This window comes from Lithobates pipiens, unplaced genomic scaffold (assembly GCF_037356315.1).
Source record: "Lithobates pipiens isolate NorthernLeopardFrog02 unplaced genomic scaffold, aLitPip1_a1.2 Scaffold_18, whole genome shotgun sequence".
Taxonomy (NCBI): Eukaryota; Metazoa; Chordata; class Amphibia; order Anura; family Ranidae; genus Lithobates; species Lithobates pipiens.
In genome coordinates, this window is record NW_027507758.1 from 391,054,382 (window position 1) to 391,075,646 (window position 21,265).

At 42.0% G+C, this 21,265-nt stretch overlaps 1 protein-coding gene across 1 annotated transcript in view; it reads right to left on the reverse strand.

Moving 5' to 3' along the window:
* The window catches only part of COL21A1 (collagen type XXI alpha 1 chain), a 285,509-nt gene that overhangs the window by 78,014 nt on the left and 186,230 nt on the right, over window positions 1-21,265 (reverse strand). Inside the window, exons 12-16 of the mRNA XM_077487822.1 lie at window positions 20,921-20,974; window positions 16,363-16,416; window positions 2,163-2,216; window positions 1,972-2,025; window positions 1,523-1,576 (exon numbers count right to left, since the gene is read on the reverse strand). Coding sequence (XP_077343948.1) covers window positions 1,523-1,576; window positions 1,972-2,025; window positions 2,163-2,216; window positions 16,363-16,416; window positions 20,921-20,974 — 270 coding nt within the window. The remainder of the gene's footprint in view (window positions 1-1,522; window positions 1,577-1,971; window positions 2,026-2,162; window positions 2,217-16,362; window positions 16,417-20,920; window positions 20,975-21,265) is intronic.

Genomic DNA, 21,265 nt, shown 5'->3' on the forward strand with positions numbered 1-21,265 from the left:
TGTGGGAAAAAAAGGACGTCAATTTTGTTTGGGAGCCACGTCGCATGACCGTGTAATTGTCAGTTAAAGCGACGCAGTGCCGAATAGCAAAAAGTGGTCTGGTCTTTGGCCAGCAAAATGGTCCGGGCTGAAGTGGTTAAAAACTCCTCATCTTCCACATGTCTTACTTGTGTTGGTGTATTAAATTGAAGCACCCAGCTGGCTCTAGTACCTCCCCACACACTATAGGTGGCTCTGCCTCTCTCACTTGCAGGGGGATCAATCAGTTGGCCTGTTGGAATCTGCACCTGCATCTCCCTTGCCCCCATCCTGCACTCAGTGGCAGTCACTCAGGAAATCATATCTCAGAGAGCCGTTGGGAGACAAGCTTTCACTTGTAAACACAGAAGCCTTTTTTATTTTAAAGCAAGTATCACTTTAACTTAAACTATTTACTAGCTTATTTTATCACTTGAAGACTCTTAGCCCTTGTACACACGGTTGGACATTCTGACGGAAAAGGTCCAATCGGACCGTGTTGTCGGATAATCCGACTGTGTGTGGGCTCCATCTGACTTTTTCCATCGGAATGTCCGACCAACAAAGTTTGAGAGCTGGATATAAAATTTTCCGACAACATGATCCGATCGGACTTTGTCCGATCATTTGTAAAGAATTTCGATCGGACAAAGTGCCACACATGCTCAGATCAAATTACAAGACCAAAGCTATTGGCTACTAGCCTGAACGTAGTCCCTCCGTCATCACATTACGAACGACCGGATTTTCTGAAAACTTTGTCCGACCGTTTGTATGCAACACCAGTTTCGGACAAAATCCGTCGGAAAAAATCCAATGGATTTTGTTGTCGGTATGTCCGACCGTGTGTACGGGGGGTTACACAATGTGCCAACACAACTAGAAATTCTAGAGAAAACATCTCACCACTGAAAAAAAAGGTGACCTTGTGGGTTGCTTTTTTGTCATTCATTCAACCCAACCCAGTTTTTGGTATAGTTGGTATTTAAATGGTTTACAAGCATGAAACCATTAAAAAAAATATTAAAAATAAACCACCATTATTAGTTGTTAAACAATGAAAGTAATACCAATTGACCTCAATAGACATATCGACATTTTAAACTCAAAAGTATGCAGGCTAACAGACATGAGATCTACTCATAAGAGCAGTTATACTTTTCATCATTTTAGTTGTAGGATTACACTAAACCATAGCAGCACCATATGCCAATTCTACAACCATGCTCTCCTAATAACATATCTGTGGGCCATACATGCTGGAAAAATTGCCACTGTTTTAACTGGCTCTGTCCCATTTTCTTACTATCATGAATACAGCCCAAAGGTATGTTACCAGAGGCATGATTTTAAGATTTGAGGAGAGACATGATTTTAAGATTTGATCGGCATAGGGTGTTGCTATGATGTAGTGTGATTGAATAGTGTTTTTTTTATATATAAAGGTGAACCAACCATTTAAGTTTAAAATGTTCCTTTTTTTTTTTTTTTTAAGTTTAATCACCTTTTCTCCAGGATATCCAGGTATACCATCCTTCCCATGCATGCCCGGTTCTCCCTGTCAAAATAGTTAAAACCAGGATTACGAAAAAAGCTGCAACTTTTTATGGCAGAAATAGTTTTCAGCAATTACTTCATTACCGTACTTCATTAGTGGCAATTATTTAAGCCAAGTTCACACCTACCTCTGTTCACTGTGTACTTTTTAATGTACTATCCTCCCTAAAAATACTATTATGGCAGATCAAATATATGAGCAGGTATTTCCATCTAGAGAGCTTCAAACGTGCAGGTCCCTATCCATGCCTATACCAACTTGTATTAACTATTATACTTTTGATAATATTCTGATGCTTTAATTAGAAGCTCTAAACTCTACTCTAATCTTGAATAGGTGGATTGGATTGCTCATCTCTAAACAACAATATAATAATATTATAGAAATATGCTTACAGGTCTTCCAGGCTTTCCAGGTGATCCATGAATTCCCTTTTCGCCTTTTGCCCCCTTAAAATCCAAAATAGGTATTAATTCTTAATTTGATGATTCCCTGCTGTATATTTGGGATACCAAGGAAATTGCATGCTTTGTTATATCTGTTATTTAATTTCACATTCAAATACATTTTAAATATTTATACCTACCTTTTTTCCATCTAGCCCTGCAATTCCTTTGTCTCCTTTCTGTCCACGCTCGCCCTATTATAATGTGCAAAAAACAAACATGTACTACATCAGCTAGAACCTGAGTTTCTTGATGCTAAAAGCTTGTGTAACCAATTTAGGACATCACCTGAGCTTTTTAATGAGGAAGAGGAAACAGTTAACTATATTCATCTGGCAATGGTTGGCTACTGTGCATTAAAACTTGACTTGTTCTGTAATATTGTTGAAGTTTCACTGCTTATCCAAGCTACTCCTTCAGTTGAAACCTGGATTTTTAATGAACATCAAATCCCTGTGTCTTTCAAGGCCAGCCATACACTGACACCGAAGCGTGTACATACAAAAACACAAAATGTTACATGGTATATTATTATACAGTTTAGTGAGGAATGCAATGACCTGTACATTGGGGAAACAAAACTGACCCTCAACAAATAGTTGGCCAAACATAGGACAAACTCTGCACGTCATATTGGATATGATGACAGCAGACTCAGAGCTGTCACTACAGTGATATTGCATACTGATATGGGTGATTATGGTGCAAAAAACAAGGTTAAAAGTACATGCAACATAAAGGAAATACAGTCCAATATAGCTAAAAGTCCAAATGAATGTCCAAAAAAAGGCACCAAATGCAGCTGTCCCCTGAGTAAGCCAGCCCTGTAATGTATTTAGGGCAAAAAGAAAAAATAAAGAAGGGAAGTGCAGTAATTACCACTACTATATTAAAGGTTGCTTTTTTTACTGCACTTAGATGATGTTTCTTTCTTTTTCCCTAAACTCAACCCCTCCCAATACAACCCCCCCATGGCTTCATGGGCCCCTCAACTCACATGATACTACAGGGCCCCTCCTGCATAACCCTTGTCCTGGCCCTGAGTGGAGGAGTTTTGCAAGCATAGAGAGCTTTTAGACACTCCTAGAAGAGAAGAGTGCAATGATGTGTAAGGATGGAGATGACTATGCTGGGGAAAAGACCACACTGAAGTAGTTTGATTTGCTAGAAATCTTACAGGCATATTAAAGTCACCAAAAAGTTGTTTTTGCAACAGAACCCAAGTCGAGACCTTGAAATATTTCCCAGATCTCAAGGAACTCTGCTAAAACCAATTAATTTGGGGCCAGTGGGAAAATGCCCCTTTACATTGGTGGTCAGTTGGAAAAATGTCTCCCTAACACGGGTGGTCTGAATGCCACCCTTACAGACAGCAAAGAAGATCTCCGGTGTCATGCTGCTGGCTCTGCCAAGTGGCATAGGCCCTGCAACTATACAAACATGATCAAATTACAAGTCAGTGAACCACAACTCAAGCAAACCATAGCATCATCTGGAGGAACCTTAGGATTCCACAGAACCCTAATTAAGAATAGCTGCTTAAAAGTGACTGCGTTTCCTATGTGGATAAAAATGCTGGTGCTATGTTCTTGATACTCATTAAAACTGAAGAAGTGGCTTTAATAAAATGCCAAACATCTTTAACATTACACAACAAGTCTAGTTGAATGCGACTAACCATTACTAGCTATATCATGACCTGGTATAGTGGGACCCTTCACAAACCTGTCTATATTCAGCTTACTAAATTATCTTTTTGTTCAGTGAAATCTGATCATTAATGTTTAATTAATTACTCTACTTTTTTACACACATACTGTGGAGTGCATATTTAATGATTAAATTGCAAACCATATAGGCATGGATCTTTTATGAATTGGTGCTGAAGCACCTCACAGAAGGCATCATATGCAGCGTAATATGTTGCCAGCACACCTTATCATTTAGAAAGCTGCTTTGTGACTGCATGTATTATTGTGTACCACTAAACTTTCTTATTACTTCATGACACAATTAACCATAATTCTAAAGGATAATATAGTGCATAATGATTTTATACAGGTCAAAACCTAACAATACTTCTACATGTACAGTGGATATAAAAAGTCTACACACCCCTGTTAAAATAGACAGGAAGACCCTGCTCCAGGTGTCTGATACACAAAATCTCTTCCCCCGTCAGTTGCAGGTGCTGGCTCAGTATGCAAGTGGCATACAATGAAAATTTTAATCCGGGTGGGCGCACTCCAATGATAATATCTTTATTGGTAAAAATCCATACAGCAAACGATGAAGTAGATCGCTAACATGTTTCATACCGTAACTACTGGTGCTTACTCATAACTAAATCCTTAAACAAATGACAAAGGTTTATATATACATGAAAATACATACAAAGTGGGCTTGATTGAAAAATTGAACAATTGAAAGACTGACAAATTAACAGACTCCTGTTACAAATCGCAACTTAACTCTGATTAACACTGTGATAGATCTACTTCAGGGGTAGGCAACCTTTTAGTTTCATTAGTTTTTATTGGTTATGAAAATAAACATTTGACAGATGACATAATAAAATAGCCTTTATAGTGTAGACTTTACACATGAGATTTACAGCGTATACTATATATATATATATATATATATATATATATATATATATACACAGGCATACCCCATTTTTAAGTACACAATGGGGTTTATTTACTAAAGCTGAAAAGTGCAAAATAATCATGCTCACTTCTGCATAGAATCCAATGAGCTTCTAACCCCAGCTTGTTCAATTAAGCTTTTGTAATAAAACATGGAATCTCATTGGTTTCTATGCAGAAGTGAGAATGATTTTGCACTTTTCAGCTTTAGTAAATAAACCCCATTGTGTACTTAAAAGTGGGGTATGCCTGTATTACTACATATAAAGATTGTGGTATGTTATCAGCTGGATGCTACTGTGATGTTCTGAATATTTATAACTTTATTGAGCTTAAACTAAAACGGAGAGTAATGAGAACGCATAGATATGCTCTTAACAGACTTAACTTGAAAAGAAATGCAAAAATAAAGGAGATTAACCTCTCTGGCGGTATGATTATTTCAGATTTTAGGGGCTGAAAGCGGTACAATTATTTTGCATGAAAATTTGGCGTTTTATATTGTAGTCCTGTAATTCTTAGGAATAACTCACTTAAATCTGTCCAAACCAGAGTCTAGCAGACATCCCGGGTATGATAAAGTTTGAAAAATGAAATCATAAATTATAATATAATAAATAACTATAAATAATTATACCAAATAATAATATAGCAATAATAAAAATTATTTAATAATGTAATCAAATCAAAAACACTGAAATTTGCTCAGTTGCAGAATTGTCACTGTCATTACTTTTCAATGTACAGACAGACTCCCCACAAATCGCTATCGCTTAATTCTGCAAGTGATTCTCATTTATTATCGCTGTTTTCTAGCTGGTCTAAAACCATTTTTGATGTAAAGGGACAGTTTTGGTTGCTATGGACAATCTCCAGTTTCCAGGCATAAAGAACAGTTTTTATAATCAAAAACTGCATGCAGAGCACTGGACAGACCACTAGGGACAAAGGGGATGTGAAATAATTACATACAGCAATGTAATCTGTAAGATTACATTATACTGTATGTAATGTGTGTGTTTTACTTTTTAAACTTGGTGCCGTTCTCCATCCCCATGCGTCGCAACCCTCGCAGGAAGCAGAGATCGGCTCCATGATACATCGAGCGGAGGACATCGCTGGATCCAGGGGACAAGGTAAGTAAACCTCTCCCTGCATTCAGCGATGTGGTCCTGAGTCTGGCTCGGGGTTACCAATTTTGGTACAAAATCTCCACCCCGAGCCAGACTCGGGAATACCACCAGGGGGGTTAAAAAGGAAATAGTATAGGTACACAGTCAGACTAGTTCAAAATGTATTGTGGTCATTATCGTTTTATTGCTTGTTTTGACCTTTATCACTTGGTTGGTACCAATCCGCCCAATGTTGTCATTGGGCACTCACACTAACATAGATACCCTGGGCTGCTACGAACATTAGCTCATATGGGGCATGTATATTAGTTGTCTCCACTACTTCTTTTATTGATGGTGGTCTTGTGTCCTTCCAGTGTCTCATTATTAACACTCTGGTGCTAAGTAGAATGTGGGTTATGATGGTTCTTGCAGCTAATGGTATGTGGTCTATGCCTAAGGATAAGATGGCCATGCCTGCAGAGAGGGAGACTTGTATCCCTACAATGTTTGAGATTAGTCTAAAGATTTTGGACCAAAAGGTATGTAATGGTGGACATGTCCACACTATATGATGCAGTGTGCCAGTACATCCACAGTTCTTCCAACAAAGTGAGGAAGTACAAGAGTCAGGTAGGCAACCCTTTGAGCGCAGTGTGCCGAAAAATAGAGCATTGAAAAGAAATTGAGCATGCCCATTTTATAATAAAAAAATGTACACTTCACACTCTCAATCATTAAAATTATTTTTTATAAAGTAAATGCTGTAAATGACTTGAGTGGTAGTGAGAAATTAACACCCTGCACTCATGCCTCAGATCAGCCCCAATTCCTGCAACTCCATACTTTATATCACTATCCCCCCTGCAAATCTGTTTCACCACTGTACCCTCTTGTTCATCTGTCCCACCACTACAACCCCCTGCACATTTGCCATACCACTGTAACCCCCTGCACATCTGCCCCACCACTGTAACCCCCTGCACATCTGCCCCACCTCTGTACTCCCTGCTCATCCATCCCACCACTGTAACCCCCTGCACTCCTATCCCACCACTGTAATGCCCTGCTCATCTGCTCCACCAATGTTCTTCCTTTCTCATCTACCCCACCACTGTACCTCCCTGTATATCTGCCCCACCGCCTTACCCCAATGCTCTTCACCACTGAACCCTTTTCTCATCTGTCCTAACACTGAACTTATCTGCTCATCTGCCCCACCACTGTAACCCCCTTTCTTATCTGCCCCACCACTGTACCTCCTGCACATCTGTCCCACCTCTTTTCCCCCTGCTCATCTGTCCCACAAATGTACCTCCTTTCTCCTCTGCCCTGCCACTGTACCCCCCTGTACATCTGCCCCATCTCTGTACCCCCTGCTCTTAATCCCAACTACTGTAACCCCCTGCTCATCTGATCTATCAATGCACCTCCTTTCTCATCTGCCCCAACATTGAACCTCCTGCTCATCTTTGCTATCACTGTAACCCCCTTCTCATCTGCCCCAACACTGAACCCCCCCGCTCATCTTTCCCACCACTGTAACTCCCTGCTCATCTGCCCCATCACTGTATCCCCCTGCTTTTTTGTCCTACCACTAAACCCCCTTCTCAGCCCTCCCACTACTGTACCTCCTGCACATCTGCCCCACCACTGTACCCCTTGCTCTTCTGTCCCACCACTGTAACCCCGCTGCTCATCTGCCCCATCAATGTACCACTTTTCTTATCTCCCCCACCACTGTACCTCTCTGCACATCTGCTCCAACGACATATCCCCATGCTCTTCTGTCTCACTACTGAATCACTTCTCATTTGTCCTAACACTGAACCCATGTGCGTATCTGCCCCACCACTGTAACCGGTTTTCTCATCCGCCTGCCCAATGTACCTCCTGCACATCTGTCTCACCTCTGTATCCCCTGCTCTTCTGCCCCACCTCTGTAGCCTCCTGCTCATCTGCTCCACCGCTGTACCCTCTTCTCATCTATGATATGCACGATATGCAGAGTGGTGAAAGGAAGCAGAGATGAGGCATATCTACCTGTCCTGGCACACTCCTCTTGCTGATCCACCTCTCACATTCAAACCACGTGCTTGTATGTGATGTATGTGATGTCATATACAAGCATCTGGAATGGATTTACAATGATGTGCTCAGATCAGGGGTAGTTTCTGAAAGCAGTGGGCCTGTTGCTCTTCTGGGAACTTTGTTGAAATTATTCCTGAACCTTTGCTTCACTTACTACTGAACCCCACCTTATTGGGGTTTTCTCAGTCACAGTGAAATCCCTTCTTTCTGAGATTGGTAGTGGCAACCAAGCGAGTCATCTTCCTCCAGATGGTGGATGGGGCTAGCAGGACTGCAAGCAGTGGCCAATGGCAGTCCTCCTCCTTCTGGAAACAGGGACTGCCCCCCCCCCAAGCAGAACTGCACCCAATCTCTTCCCCATCAGCTGATGCTGATGGGGTGGGAGTCAAGTGCTGGCAAAAGAGGCTTTGAGTGCCATTTGCGACACCAGTGCCAGGGGTTGCCTACCCATGGCACTGGTTATGACATCCATGAAGAGCTTGGTTTCAGCAGATCTATCTCAGTAGATCTATCACAGTGTTAATCAGAGTTAAGTTGCAATTTGTAACAGGATTTTGTTAATTTGTCAATCTTTCAATTGTTCAATTTTTCCATCAAGCCCACTTTGCATGTATTGGCATGTTTATATAAACCATTGTCATTTGTTTAAATATTTAGCTATGTTTATATTGTTGCATAAGTGTGCACACCCTTACACTAATACTTTATTAAAGCACCTTTTGATTTTATTACAGCACTCAGTCTTTTTTGGGTACGAGTCTATCAGCATGGCACATCTTGACTTGGCAATATTTCCCCACTCTTCTTTGCAAAAACATTCCAAATCTGTCAGATTGCGAGGACATCTCCTGTGCATAGCCCTCTTCAGATCACCCCACAGATTTTCAATCGGCTTCAGGTCTGGGTTCTGCTGGGCCATTCCAAAACTTGAATCTTCTTCTGGTGAAGCCATGCCTTTGTTGATTTGGATGTATGTTTTAGTTCATTCTAATGCTGAAAGGTGACGTTTCCCTTCATGTTCAGCATTCTAGCAGAAGCCTAAAGGTTTTGTGCCAATATTGACTGGTATTTGGAACTGGTCATAATTGTCTCTACCTTGACTAAGAACCCTGTTCCAGCTAAAGAAAAACAGCCCCAACACTAAATGCTGCCACAACCATGCATCACTGTGGGTATGGTATTCTTTTGGTGATGTGCAGTGTTGTTTTTGTTCCAAACCTATCTTTTGGAATTATAGCCAAAACAGTTCAACCTTGGTTTCATCAGACCATAACATATTTTCCCACATGCTTTTGGGAGACTTCTGATGTGTTTTTGCTAAATTTAGATGCTTTTCTTCTCAAGAAAAAGGTTCCATCTAGCCACTCTACCCCATAGCCCAGACATATGAAGAATATGGGAGATTGTTGTCACATGTACCACACAGCCAATACTTACCAGATATTTCTGCAGCTCCATTTATGTTGCTGTAGGCCTCTTGGTATATACTGTATATAAGGTTCCAAAAACCTTTTGCTTACATTTGTTAATGAACTTATTGGCCAGTAGTGATGGACGAACTTCCGACGGGACGTTTCGCGAAAGCGAAATGCGAACGGACCCAAACGTTCGCGAAACCGAACGTTCGCCGCGGGCCCCATTGACTTCAATGGGAGGCGAACTTTGCAAACCTTCATGTCGAATTTGCGGCCACGTGGTAATTATTATGGGGTAAAACGTAGTCCCACCATCTGGACAATGACATAATACATGTATGAGGTGAATTTGGGATCGATAACTACAAGCATTTTTATTTTATTTGGGAAATTGTTCTAACAATTCAGGACTATGGAGCTAATGAAGGCAATGGAGGAGAGGGAAGGTCAGGGACCAGGGTAGGCAAAGAAGAGGGTGCAGGAGATGATCACCAGCAGCGTGACATACCGGAATGACACATGCACCGTGATAGAGGCATCTGACAGCAGCACCGTAATACAGAGCACTGACAGCAGCACCGTGACATACAGCGCTGACAGCAGCACCGTGACATACAGCGCTGACAGCAGCACCGTGACATACAGCGCTGACAGCAGCACCGTGACATACAGCGCTGACAGCAGCACCGTGACATACAGCGCTGACAGCAGCACCGTGACATACAGCGCTGACAGCAGCACCGTGACATACAGCGCTGACAGCAGCACCGTGACATACAGCACTGACAGCAGCACCGTAAGCAGCCCCAGGAGGAAGTCAGCACAGCACAGGGATGGTGTGATCCCCTCATAATAAGAACCCCCAGGAGGAAGTCAGCACAGCACAGGGATAGTGTGATCCCTTCATAATAAGAACCCCCAGGAGGAAGTCAGCACAGCACAGGGATATCATAAGCAGCCCCAGTAGAAATATGACACCGCTCAACCTCTTCAAAGAGGAGGGTAGGGGCATATAGTACGGTGTGCTTTTTTGGGTCAAGGAAGTGAGCCAAATGAATTAAGAAGGTCTGTGTGCTTGATTAAAAAAATAGTTTATAGACATATACATGGTCTACTGGTCACATGTGTTGAATTCCTCCGAGATCCATGCCTCATTCATTTTTAGAAATGTGAGGTAGTTAACACTGTCGTGAGCTAGGCGAGTACGCTTATCGGTCACAATCCCCCCTGCTGCGCTGAACGTCCTTTCGGACAGGACACTGGATGAGGGGCAAGCCAACAGTTCGATTGCAAATTGGGCAAGCTCTGGCCAGAGGTCAAGCCTGCCCACCCAGTAGTCTAGGGGTTCATCACTCCTCAGAGCGTCCACATCGGCCGTTAACCCAATGTAGTCGGACACCTGACGGTCTAGGCGTTCCCTGATGCTGGATCCGGATGACACCTGTCGATGGGTCGGCTGAAAGAATGACCTCATATCCGAAGTCACCAACACATCTTCAAACCGGCCTCTTCTTGCAGGCGCTGTTGGATTGGTACCCGCAAATCCTTCTCTGGGAGTGGGAATTGCTCCTCTGCCAGCGCACGCAAAAGCAGAATGCAGCATTTCTCGAAGCAAGGCCTGGAAGTGCTGCATTCTGACAGCCCTCTGCGACGGCGGTAACATTTCCGCCATTTTGTGTTTGTACCGGGGGTCTAAGTACGTTGCCACCCAGTACTGGTCCTTGACCCTCATGCTTTTTATACGGGGGTCCCTATTAAAACACTGGAGCATGAAGGCCCCCATTTGCACTAAAGTGGAAGCGGTGTGGTGGCCTGGCTCCTGCTCATCATCCAGGATAATGTCGTCCTCTTCATTCTCCTCTCCCCATCCTCGCACAACAGGGATCCCAGAAAGGTTTAAAGCATGCTCTTCTTGCTCCTGCTCATCCGCCCCGGCACCATCCTCCTCTGACTCCTCATCAGACTCCTGTTGTTGACTTGTCTCAGATAGAGTAGCCCCCCCTGGGAATTCATCCAGCATTGCGACTTCCTCATCTTCCCGCTCCTGCTCCTCCACAGCCTGATCAATGACACGACGCAATGCACGCTCCAGAAAGAAGGCATAAGGTACCATGTCACTGATGGCGCCATGGCTGCGACTGACCAGTTTGGTGATCTCCTCAAATGGCCGCAGAAGTCTGCATGTGTCGCGCATGAGCAGCCACTGGCGCGGTGAAAAAAAACCCAGCTCCCCAGAACCGTTTCTTTCGCAGAGTTCATACAGGTAGACGTTAACTGCACGTTTCTGCTGGAGCAGCCTATCAAGCATATAGAAGGTTGAGTTCCATCGCGTCGGGCAATCGCAAATAAGACGTCTGACCGGCAGATGGTGTCGCCGCTGAATGTCAGCAAGGCGAGCCATGGCCGTGTAAGATCTTCTGAAATGGGCCGAGATTTTCCTTGCCTGCCGCAAGATGTCCTGGACCCCAGGGTATTTGACAAGGAATCGCTGCACGACCAAGTTTAAGACGTGTGCCATGCACGGCACGTGCGTGATTTTGCCCTGTTTCAATGCGCTAAGCAGATTGGCACCGTTGTCACACACCACTTTACCAACTGTCAAATTGAGCGGTGTTAGCCACTCATCTGCCTGTGAACGCAAAGCTGAAAGGAGTGCCGGGCCAGTGTGGCTCTTTGCTTCCAGGCACAACAGACGCAGCACGGCATGGCAACGTCTCACCTGGCATGTGGAATAGGTTCTGGGGAGCTTGGGCGGTGCAGCGGAAGAGACGCTAGCAGCGGAAAAGGAGGAGGCAGCTGAGGAGGAGAGGGAGGAGGATGGAGTAGGAGGAGGAGAAGAAGAGTCAGGCCTGCATGCAATCCGTGGCGGTAAAACCAAATCTACACGGGTGCCACGGGTTACATGCTTGACGGCCGTCAGAAGGTTCACCCAGTGGGCAGTAAAACTGATATACCTTCCCTGCCCGTGTTTGCTAGACCACGTGTCTGTGGTCAGATGTATCTTGGCACCGACACTGTGTGCCAGAGATACATTCACTTGCCGCTGAACATGGCCATATAGCTCTGGGATGCCCTTCTCTGAGAAATACTTCCTTCCTGGGACCTTCCATTGTGGTGTTCCAATGGCCACAAATTTGCGAAAGGCCTCCGAGTCCACCAGTTTATATGGCAGTAGTTGGCGGGCTATGAGTTCTGACAAGCCAGCCGCCAACCGTTGGGCAAGAGGGTTATCCGGCGTCATCATTTTTTTACGCTCAAACATTAGGCCCACGGAAGCCTGCCTTTTTGCAGAAAAATGTGAGCTTGGCGTGATGGAAGGTGGAGTGGAGGACAATTGTGAGGAGAGAGGAGAAGGAGAAGTAGAAGACGAGGCTGGACGGTGAGAGCCTGCAGTGTGGCTTTGTGTGTTCCGTTGCTCCCACTGGGCTCGGTGATGGCTGCTCATGTGCCTTCTTAAGGCGGTCGTCCCTAGGTGAGTATTGGGCTTACCGCGACTAACGCGTTGACTGCAAAGATTGCAGATGGCAACGCTATTGTCAGCAGCGGACACGTTAAAAAAAGCCCACACTGCGGAGCCATGTGCCGGTGTCCTGGGAGCGCCAGATGTGACCGTACATGGTCGATGACTCGCTCCTGATACATTTGCAGTCTGCTTTGTCCCTCCTGTGCAATGTAAGTTATTCCTGCTTCTCCTCCCTATCTGCTGGTCCATATCTCCCTCTGAACTCCCCTCCTCTTCCTCTCTTGTGGGCACCCACGTGACATCACTAGACACGTCATCATCAACGTCACCTTCCCCACCGCTATAAGTAGAGATCTCGGAGTAGGCAGCAACACCGGGGACCAACCTCCTCCTTGGGCTGATCTGGGTACTGTCGTCAGACTGCTGAGTAGCGCTTGTTGCTACCTCCTCTTCCTGATCCAATACCAAGAGTGGCTGCGCATCAGAAATGTCCTCTTGATATGGATCGGAAAATAATTCCAGTGACTCAAGCGGAAGGTATGTGGTGGTGGTGGTGGTGGTCGTGTTGTTGGTGGTAGTGTCTTTGGGGGTGCACATAGCAGAGAGTGAAGAAGAGGGTGCAGATCGAGAGGATGAGGAGGGTGCAGAAGAGTAAGGCTGAGCGAGCCACTCAACCAAGTCTGGTGCATCCTTTAAAGTAATTGAACGCACCTTCTGCAACTTCCCACTTTGGCTCAAGCCTGTTGCTCCTGCCCTACCCCTACCACCCCTGCGGAAGGGCCTGCCTCTTCCTCTGCCTGTCATTTTTTAAATGACCCTGTGACAAAACTCTTAGTCCCTATACCGATGAAGGACTGCTGCAGTATAGGGCAGCAGTCAGCAGTGGTGCACGTCAACCCTATCTATTGTGGACCGATAGCGGTCCTTACAGAACAGCAGACTGTACCGCACTCAAGCCTATGTACCGTAGCACCCTATACCAAGTTACCAGTCCTTATAAGAACTTTTGTGGACCAAGCAGGTTGTGTATTAGTGTTTAGCAGACTGTACGTCAGTCCCTATACCGCTGAAGGACTGCTGCAGTATAGGGCAGCGGTCAGCAGTGGTGCACGTCAACCCTATCTATTGTGGACCGATAGCGGTCCTTACAGAACAGCAGACTGTACCGCACTCAAGCCTATGTACCGTAGCACCCTATACCAAGTTACCAGTCCTTATAAGAACTTTTGTGGAACAAGCAGGTTGTGTGTTAGTGATTAGCAGACTGTACGTCAGTCCCTATACCGCTGAAGGACTGCTGCAGTATAGGTGAGCGGTCAGCAGTGGTGCACGTCAACCCTATCTATTGTGGACCTATAGCGGTCCTTACAGAACAGCAGACTGTACCGCACTCAAGCCTATGTACCGTAGCACCCTATACCAAGTTACCAGTCCTTATAAGAACTTTTGTGGACCAAGCAGGTTGTGTATTAGTGTTTAGCAGACTGTACGTCAGTCCCTATACCGCTGAAGGACTGCTGCAGTATAGGGCAGCGGTCAGCAGTGGTGCACGTCAACCCTATCTATTGTGGACCGATAGCGGTCCTTACAGAACAGCAGACTGTACCGCACTCAAGCCTATGTACCGTAGCACCCTATACCAAGTTACCAGTCCTTATAAGAACTTTTGTGGAACAAGCAGGTTGTGTGTTAGTGATTAGCAGACTGTACGTCAGTCCCTATACCGCTGAAGGACTGCTGCAGTATAGGGCAGCGGTCAGCAGTGGTGCACGTCAACCCTATCTATTGTGGACCGATAGCGGTCCTTACAGAACAGCAGACTGTACCGCACTCAAGCCTATGTACCGTAGCACCCTATACCAAGTTACCAGTCCTTATAAGAACTTTTGTGGAACAAGTGAGTTGTGAATGTTTAGCAGACTGCAGCAGAAGGGCAGCAGTCAAGTATAATATCCTTTCTATATTTGGAAGAAAGAATATTATACATGTACAAGCCTATTACTGTACCACTGATACCAGTCCTGAAAAGAACCTTTGTGGAACTAATAATAACAGCAAGTCTTTAAAATTACCCTCACTGCCTGACAACACTGCTTCCTTCCTGTCCCTATACAAATTGGCAAAAAAAGAGAACGATTAGTGGTTACTGGAACAGCTCTTTTGTGGACCTTGATAGTAACAGCTAATGATGATGATGATGATGATGAAAGACTAATCTGGCTGTCCCTGTAGCATACACCGTCCTTTCCCTTTCTCTAAACTAACAAAAGACACTCAGGCTGCTGCAAGAATCAGCAGCACAGCAAACCTATCAACACCTAACACCTATACCAGTCCTGAAAAGAACTTTTGTGTACCAAATAGCTAGTGGTTTATCTCTCCCTACTCCACACAGGAACCTGTCCCTATCGTAACAGAAGAAAGAATGTAAAATGGCCACCGGATCGGGTGTATTTATAGGTTAGGGGGAATGTCCAAGTGTCCATGTGCTGTCATGTCTCAATTGGCTGTCCTGTATCACATGATAAACGTGTCACCAAAGGTTAAAGTTCTTGTATACATTAAACACGTAAGTCCGCCGCGGCGAACGACGGAAAAAGGCGTTCGAACGTGCGGACCGCGAATGTCGGAAATTCGCCGCGAAACGACCGCCGGGCGAAACGTTCGTCCATCACTATTGGCCAGATCGATATTGTTTTGGAATATTCTGCAAATTTTTAGATGTCACAAGGAACATTTTAACTTTTCACTAATAATAGTCATTCAGGTACAGTAAAATACAAAAATAATAATCTAAAGCATGAAGACTAAACAAATCTTTTTTTTTTGTCCTATTTAGTTACTGGAGATGAAGCTAGTTCTTATGTCAATAGGTCAGGCTGGCATTGGCCACCAATTCTCAGGTGGAACACTCAGTTTAAATATATTTCCTTAATTTCTATTGTTTCCCTCATGATGAACCTGCAGAATCTTTAATATGCTTTCACCCCCACTTTGAAAAAGTGCCAATAAGTACACTCAGCTGAGCAATTATCTTATGCCTATTTTGGGACCACTCATCCCACATAACCATTTATTGTCTATGGATGCTCGTCCATTTTAAAAGGAGCCTGTCACTGCAGTGTCCAAATTAAATGTAAAAGAAGATGACCAATGTGATCCTTAGCTTTCTGGCAAGCCATATTTTTAGATTCCTCTATTTTGTTGATCCCTGGGCACTGCAAAGATCCAAGATTTCTGGGTGTGTGTATACATACTCCTTTGTCGTATATTGTGGCTCCTCCCTCTGGTTAATACTTTACTAGACGATATACAAGCCAGTAGGAGGAAACATAGTGTTTGGGGGGAAAGCAGGTATTCGTGTACCTGAAAGATACCCAAAGCGGTCAGAGACAGAAGGGTCATAGGAAAAAAAAGCATACAGCATCTTTTTTGACATCATGGGTTTAGTTTAGCTTAGACCCTATAGTGACAGCGGCACTTATTGAATTTCAATTAAGACAGATTAATGCCATTCTTATGTATTGATATCTGATTCTTACATTTATGTTAATGTTAAAAGAAGCAAAATAAAATTTATCTAGAAAGAAAAAAGAGTGTGCTTTAACCTTTGATCCTGGCTGTCCATGTTGTCCTGGAAAACCGGGCAATCCTCGCTCACCCTACAACACATAATACAAAATAATTATTCATGTCTAGAACTATGTGCATTGATAAAAAAACAGGTCAAAGTAAAATTAACTGGAAATTGATGTCAAATGGAAAAAAGGAAATACTGAGTCAAATTTGAAACAAAGGAGCACTCAAAACAGACCTTCAGCTTCCCAAGGATAATACCACCTCTCCTTCTCTCCTCTGCAGGAATAGGGCTTTTTCCTTTTCTTTATCTATTTTTAGTCTGCCCGCCTGCATATGTATGTCATTCACCTTAGGGGAATGACACGCACGTGCCCGCTGTGCCTCATAGGATATGCACGTTACATATCCCAGGAGGCATGTGCTTTCATTGAGGAAAGGAGAAGGGGAGGGGCCTGTCTGCGCATCGTCAGGAGGCATGAGGGCTGAACCTGGAACAGCCATCAGCCTAGTGATGACATCATGGGGAAATATGATGGCGCAGTACCAAGCGAGAGAAGAGAATCTCAGCTGGACAGTGCTGGATCCACTGGGTGGGTGAGTATCATAAGTTATCAAAACGTACCGCCTGTTAGGTAAGGCTTGAAAAAAAATAATCAGAGGGTGGAGGGTAAAGTTCCACTTCTATTCCTGCTGTCTATGTCCAGTTAGGAGATGTACCTCTACCACTTTGTCCTGCATGAAATTGAAAGGTCCACTTAGGTGAAAAGCCCATATTACCTGTACTAAAAAAGTAGTATAAACAGTGGTAAAAAAAAAAAAAAAACATCTGGTAAGTATTTTTAGAAAATGCTCTTGTTGATACACTCTTTTTTAATACAGGTGGTGCTGGGCTGTTTGTCATATAAATAGATTTTACATTTCCATGGAACACCTGCTTTAATATATATATATATATATATATATATATATATATATATATATATATATATATATATATCTTTATATATATATATATATATATATATATATATATCTTTATATATATATATATATATATATATATATATATATATATTGAACAAATCTGCATAGGTTAGTTAGTTATATGCACTCACATGGTCATATCCACACTGTGCAGTGTGAAATGTGAATTTCCTATACACCAACAAAAGTTTTCTGTTCAAATTCCAATAACATTTCTGCATATTGCTGTGATTATGCCTATGAACTCTTTAGTACCCATAGGAATTATCACTGTTCTTTTGTTATATGTACATTTTTTCTCTCACAAGTACAATGGAGCAGATTTAATAAAAGAATAATTTCCACTGTCGCTTGGGTTCACGTCAAATACCCTGTGGGACTCTAAAACTAATGAGTTATTTGCCTGAAAACAGGACAGTGTAATACTTAAGAAAATGTGCCCTCCAATTTTAAAACTTACACCTCCAAGCTGTATTATTTTGCCGGCTTTGCAGTATGTAAAGTAGGTATATGCTGTTTTAGTCATTCATTGTAATATTTGTAAATCAAAAATTTTAATGCAATCAGTCTTCCTACACATGAAAGTTCTAACCATTTAACTTTATTTGACACACAGATGAATGGAGCTCATCATTTAACCATGATTGGTTGCATATAGGAACATGTTGAAAATATGCGCTAGTACAACTTAGATTCATAAAATTATGTTTAAAGCAAACTTACAGTATGCTTAAATGGTAAATTAAAGCTGTCAACCATCTTGATATGTCAACATTTTAACAGGGGTTATTAAATAAAGGATCACTAAAGGACTGAAATACTTACTTTTGCTGGAGAAACGGCTGCTTTGGGCTGCTAATGCTGATATCAAGACCAAAAACGTGAGGCCACATGATCTCTTGCAAAGATAGCCTTTAACAGAGATCATGAGTTTTAATGCCTACACTTTAGGTTAGTGTTTTCAAGCTTCTTTTAGCCATGGCACCCTTTATATGTACACAAAATCTCGAGGCATCCCAGGTCTAAATTATAGAAAGCTAAAATGTTATCATCAAGGGGCAACTTGAACCTGAGACAATGCACACAACCATTTTGATGAAATTAACTGCACGTATCAGAGGCTTCCCTTCACATCCCCCTACCATGAATCACAATATAAAACAGAGGGGGCAGAGGTCTAATGCATTATCCTCAATGTAAATCTTTAAAAAGTAAAAAAAGAAAGTATTATAGTCACAAAAAACCCATGTATCACAGCTTTTCATAAAAGACAGCAGCTTTAGGTCCATGATGAGACATTCACAAAACAGATAAAATATCCAGCAGTAGAGTAGGCTAAGGCGTTTTGAGGATTTGTCTCTTCCTCCGCGTATAATGTAAGAGGTCCCCCTCATCAAATCAAAATCCTCTCTTCCCATCATGGTGCACCCATTACATAAGAATTTCCCATATCACAGAATCCTTCTCATCAGAAGTCCCACCCCTCTCATCTGAGTCTCTGCAACACATGAGAGTCCCCATCACATCAGAGCCCCCCCAATCACTAATTCCCCACACCCCTCAGTCCTGCAATCATCGAGTTTCTCTTGCCATCAGTTCCCTACCTTACAGCAATAGCAGAGGATAGGAGGCCCTGCTTGTGGGCTGGAGGTTGTGCGCTCTGTCCTATCATGAATACCCTGCATCCCTCCTGCCATGCATCAGCATCATATGTTGCATGGTAAGGGTAGGCCAATGCAACAAATAACGCAATGTCAATTCATAAAACAAATTAAGAGCACCTTGGTTAAAAACACTGCTTTAGGTCATGGAACCAATACTATAATAAATCTGGTGAAGCATTTTCTCCAAGAAACATATATACTATACACTCATCATACCTTCTATATTCATCATCAGCAAGATTGTTTTTATAGGTTTAAATAGACAGTGGAAGTTTAGACAAAAACGAACTAATTCTAATCCTACTCTATGCCACAGTTTAAGACTAATCTACCTAACCTCAAAAATAGCTGTATTAACTTACCTTTTTCTGCAGCAATTCAGTCCAGTCTCCAGTGGCATGCCTAGGAAGTGGCCTCACCCATAGACTTACTATGGGGCTTCCTTGTCATATGCTTTTCCTGCACACTCCCACACACTGAAGCCGCTGCTGACAGCTCAGTGTGGGACTGGAGTGGCTGAAGATCAGGTAAGTACAGTTATTCTTGGCTAGATAGATTAGTCTTAGAATATGACATACTGTAGGGTAGGATTTGAGTTTGTTTGTTTTTGCCTTAACTTCTACTTTAAGTGTAAGTCAACTATAAAGCTTTACCTTGTTATAAGTGATGAAAAAAAAACGAATATTACATAAGTTTAGTATAGTATAATCATCCTTATTTACAAAAGGTTCTGGTTTCCTGTCTGCTTCGTCCAGAATGTGCCTGCTATAGCATGAACAATGACAATCATCTTGTGTATAAAATCAATATTATTGCATTGTTGCGTAGTAGATGCATGTTGTTTTCAATTTGCTAGGATATATCAGTGCATAAACTAGTTTTCTATATCTGTATCATGATTTTAATTGTAACCTCAGGCTAAACGGCTTATCTTGCACCGAAATATACACAATATATGCACATTGTTTTATCTACCAAAGGATTTGTAATCCTGATCAAATAGTATTTTTGGTCACAAACGTCTACCACATTGTACAACTTTAGGTGAAATCGAAATTTCTTAATTCAGCAGTAGAGTTTCCTTTGTCCCCTCCCTGCTTGATAAATATTGGGGCTGTATTTCTAAAAGAGTAGAAAATGTTCACTTAATAAACTAATAGTTAGCTTATTGGACTTTAACATTCAAAACCCAATCATAGTTAAGGTAATATATATATATATATATATATATATATATATATATATATATATATATATATATATATATATATTATTTCTCTTGACATAAATGTGTATTCAAATGCTTTAGTTTATTTGTTAAGTTAAATGAACATTCAGTTTCATTTAGTAACCCAGCCTGTTGGGAAATGAACAAGCAAGTGACATACAAAGCTGTAAAGCTGAAAAAGGAATAATTGTGTCGCCTGCTTTCCAATGGAATTTGCCAAAGGCATATATATATATATATATATATATATATATATATCAAACTGAACAAAGAAAAAATCCTTTGACAAAGAAAAAAATCATTATGTAAAGTATCTACAGTTTGTATTTACAGTTTTAGGGGAAAAATTTGAAGAAATGCTTTTTTTTGGAAACGTAATGTAATGGAAACAAAATTAAAATTTTTCCAGGCAAAGAGAATACATTTTCTGTAAAAGCATGTTAAAATATTGTCTTCACATTTTTTAATTTAATAGCTGGATTTGACATGAGTGAGACATTGTGAGTTGTGTGCTGTGTTTTTAATTTAAAACCCTTCCATCTGAAATTATTTCTGTTCTCAAGTCTCATTTGACATGAAGGTCATAATCAGGAGTACACGATCTGAATATGATCCTCAGATGTGAAGAATATAGTACTTTATCATGGAAATACATCACCATTATTAAACAAATAGGCCATGTAATTTTTGTGGTGTAAACTCATACTTTACCTTATCACCGTCTCCTCCAGAATTACCTTTAAAACCCGGTAAGCCACGTGGTCCCTAAAATTAGTCATATCATTGTTATAATTTCCTTAGCTGTTTTTAAACATATGAGCTCATTAAAATATAACACTGAATTATATTTGGTCTATATACAGTATATATATATTTATTTTTAAATATTTTACAGCTTGTCTCATTATATAACTAAAGTGATGAAATAACTGAGCAATGTCTTGAAAAGTTGTAATAGGATAATATGCCATATGAAATGCTCTATTAGTCTGCAAATAATTTAACATAGCTGCTAGTTACATCACTCAAATGTTTTACTGAAATTACACTGTACCA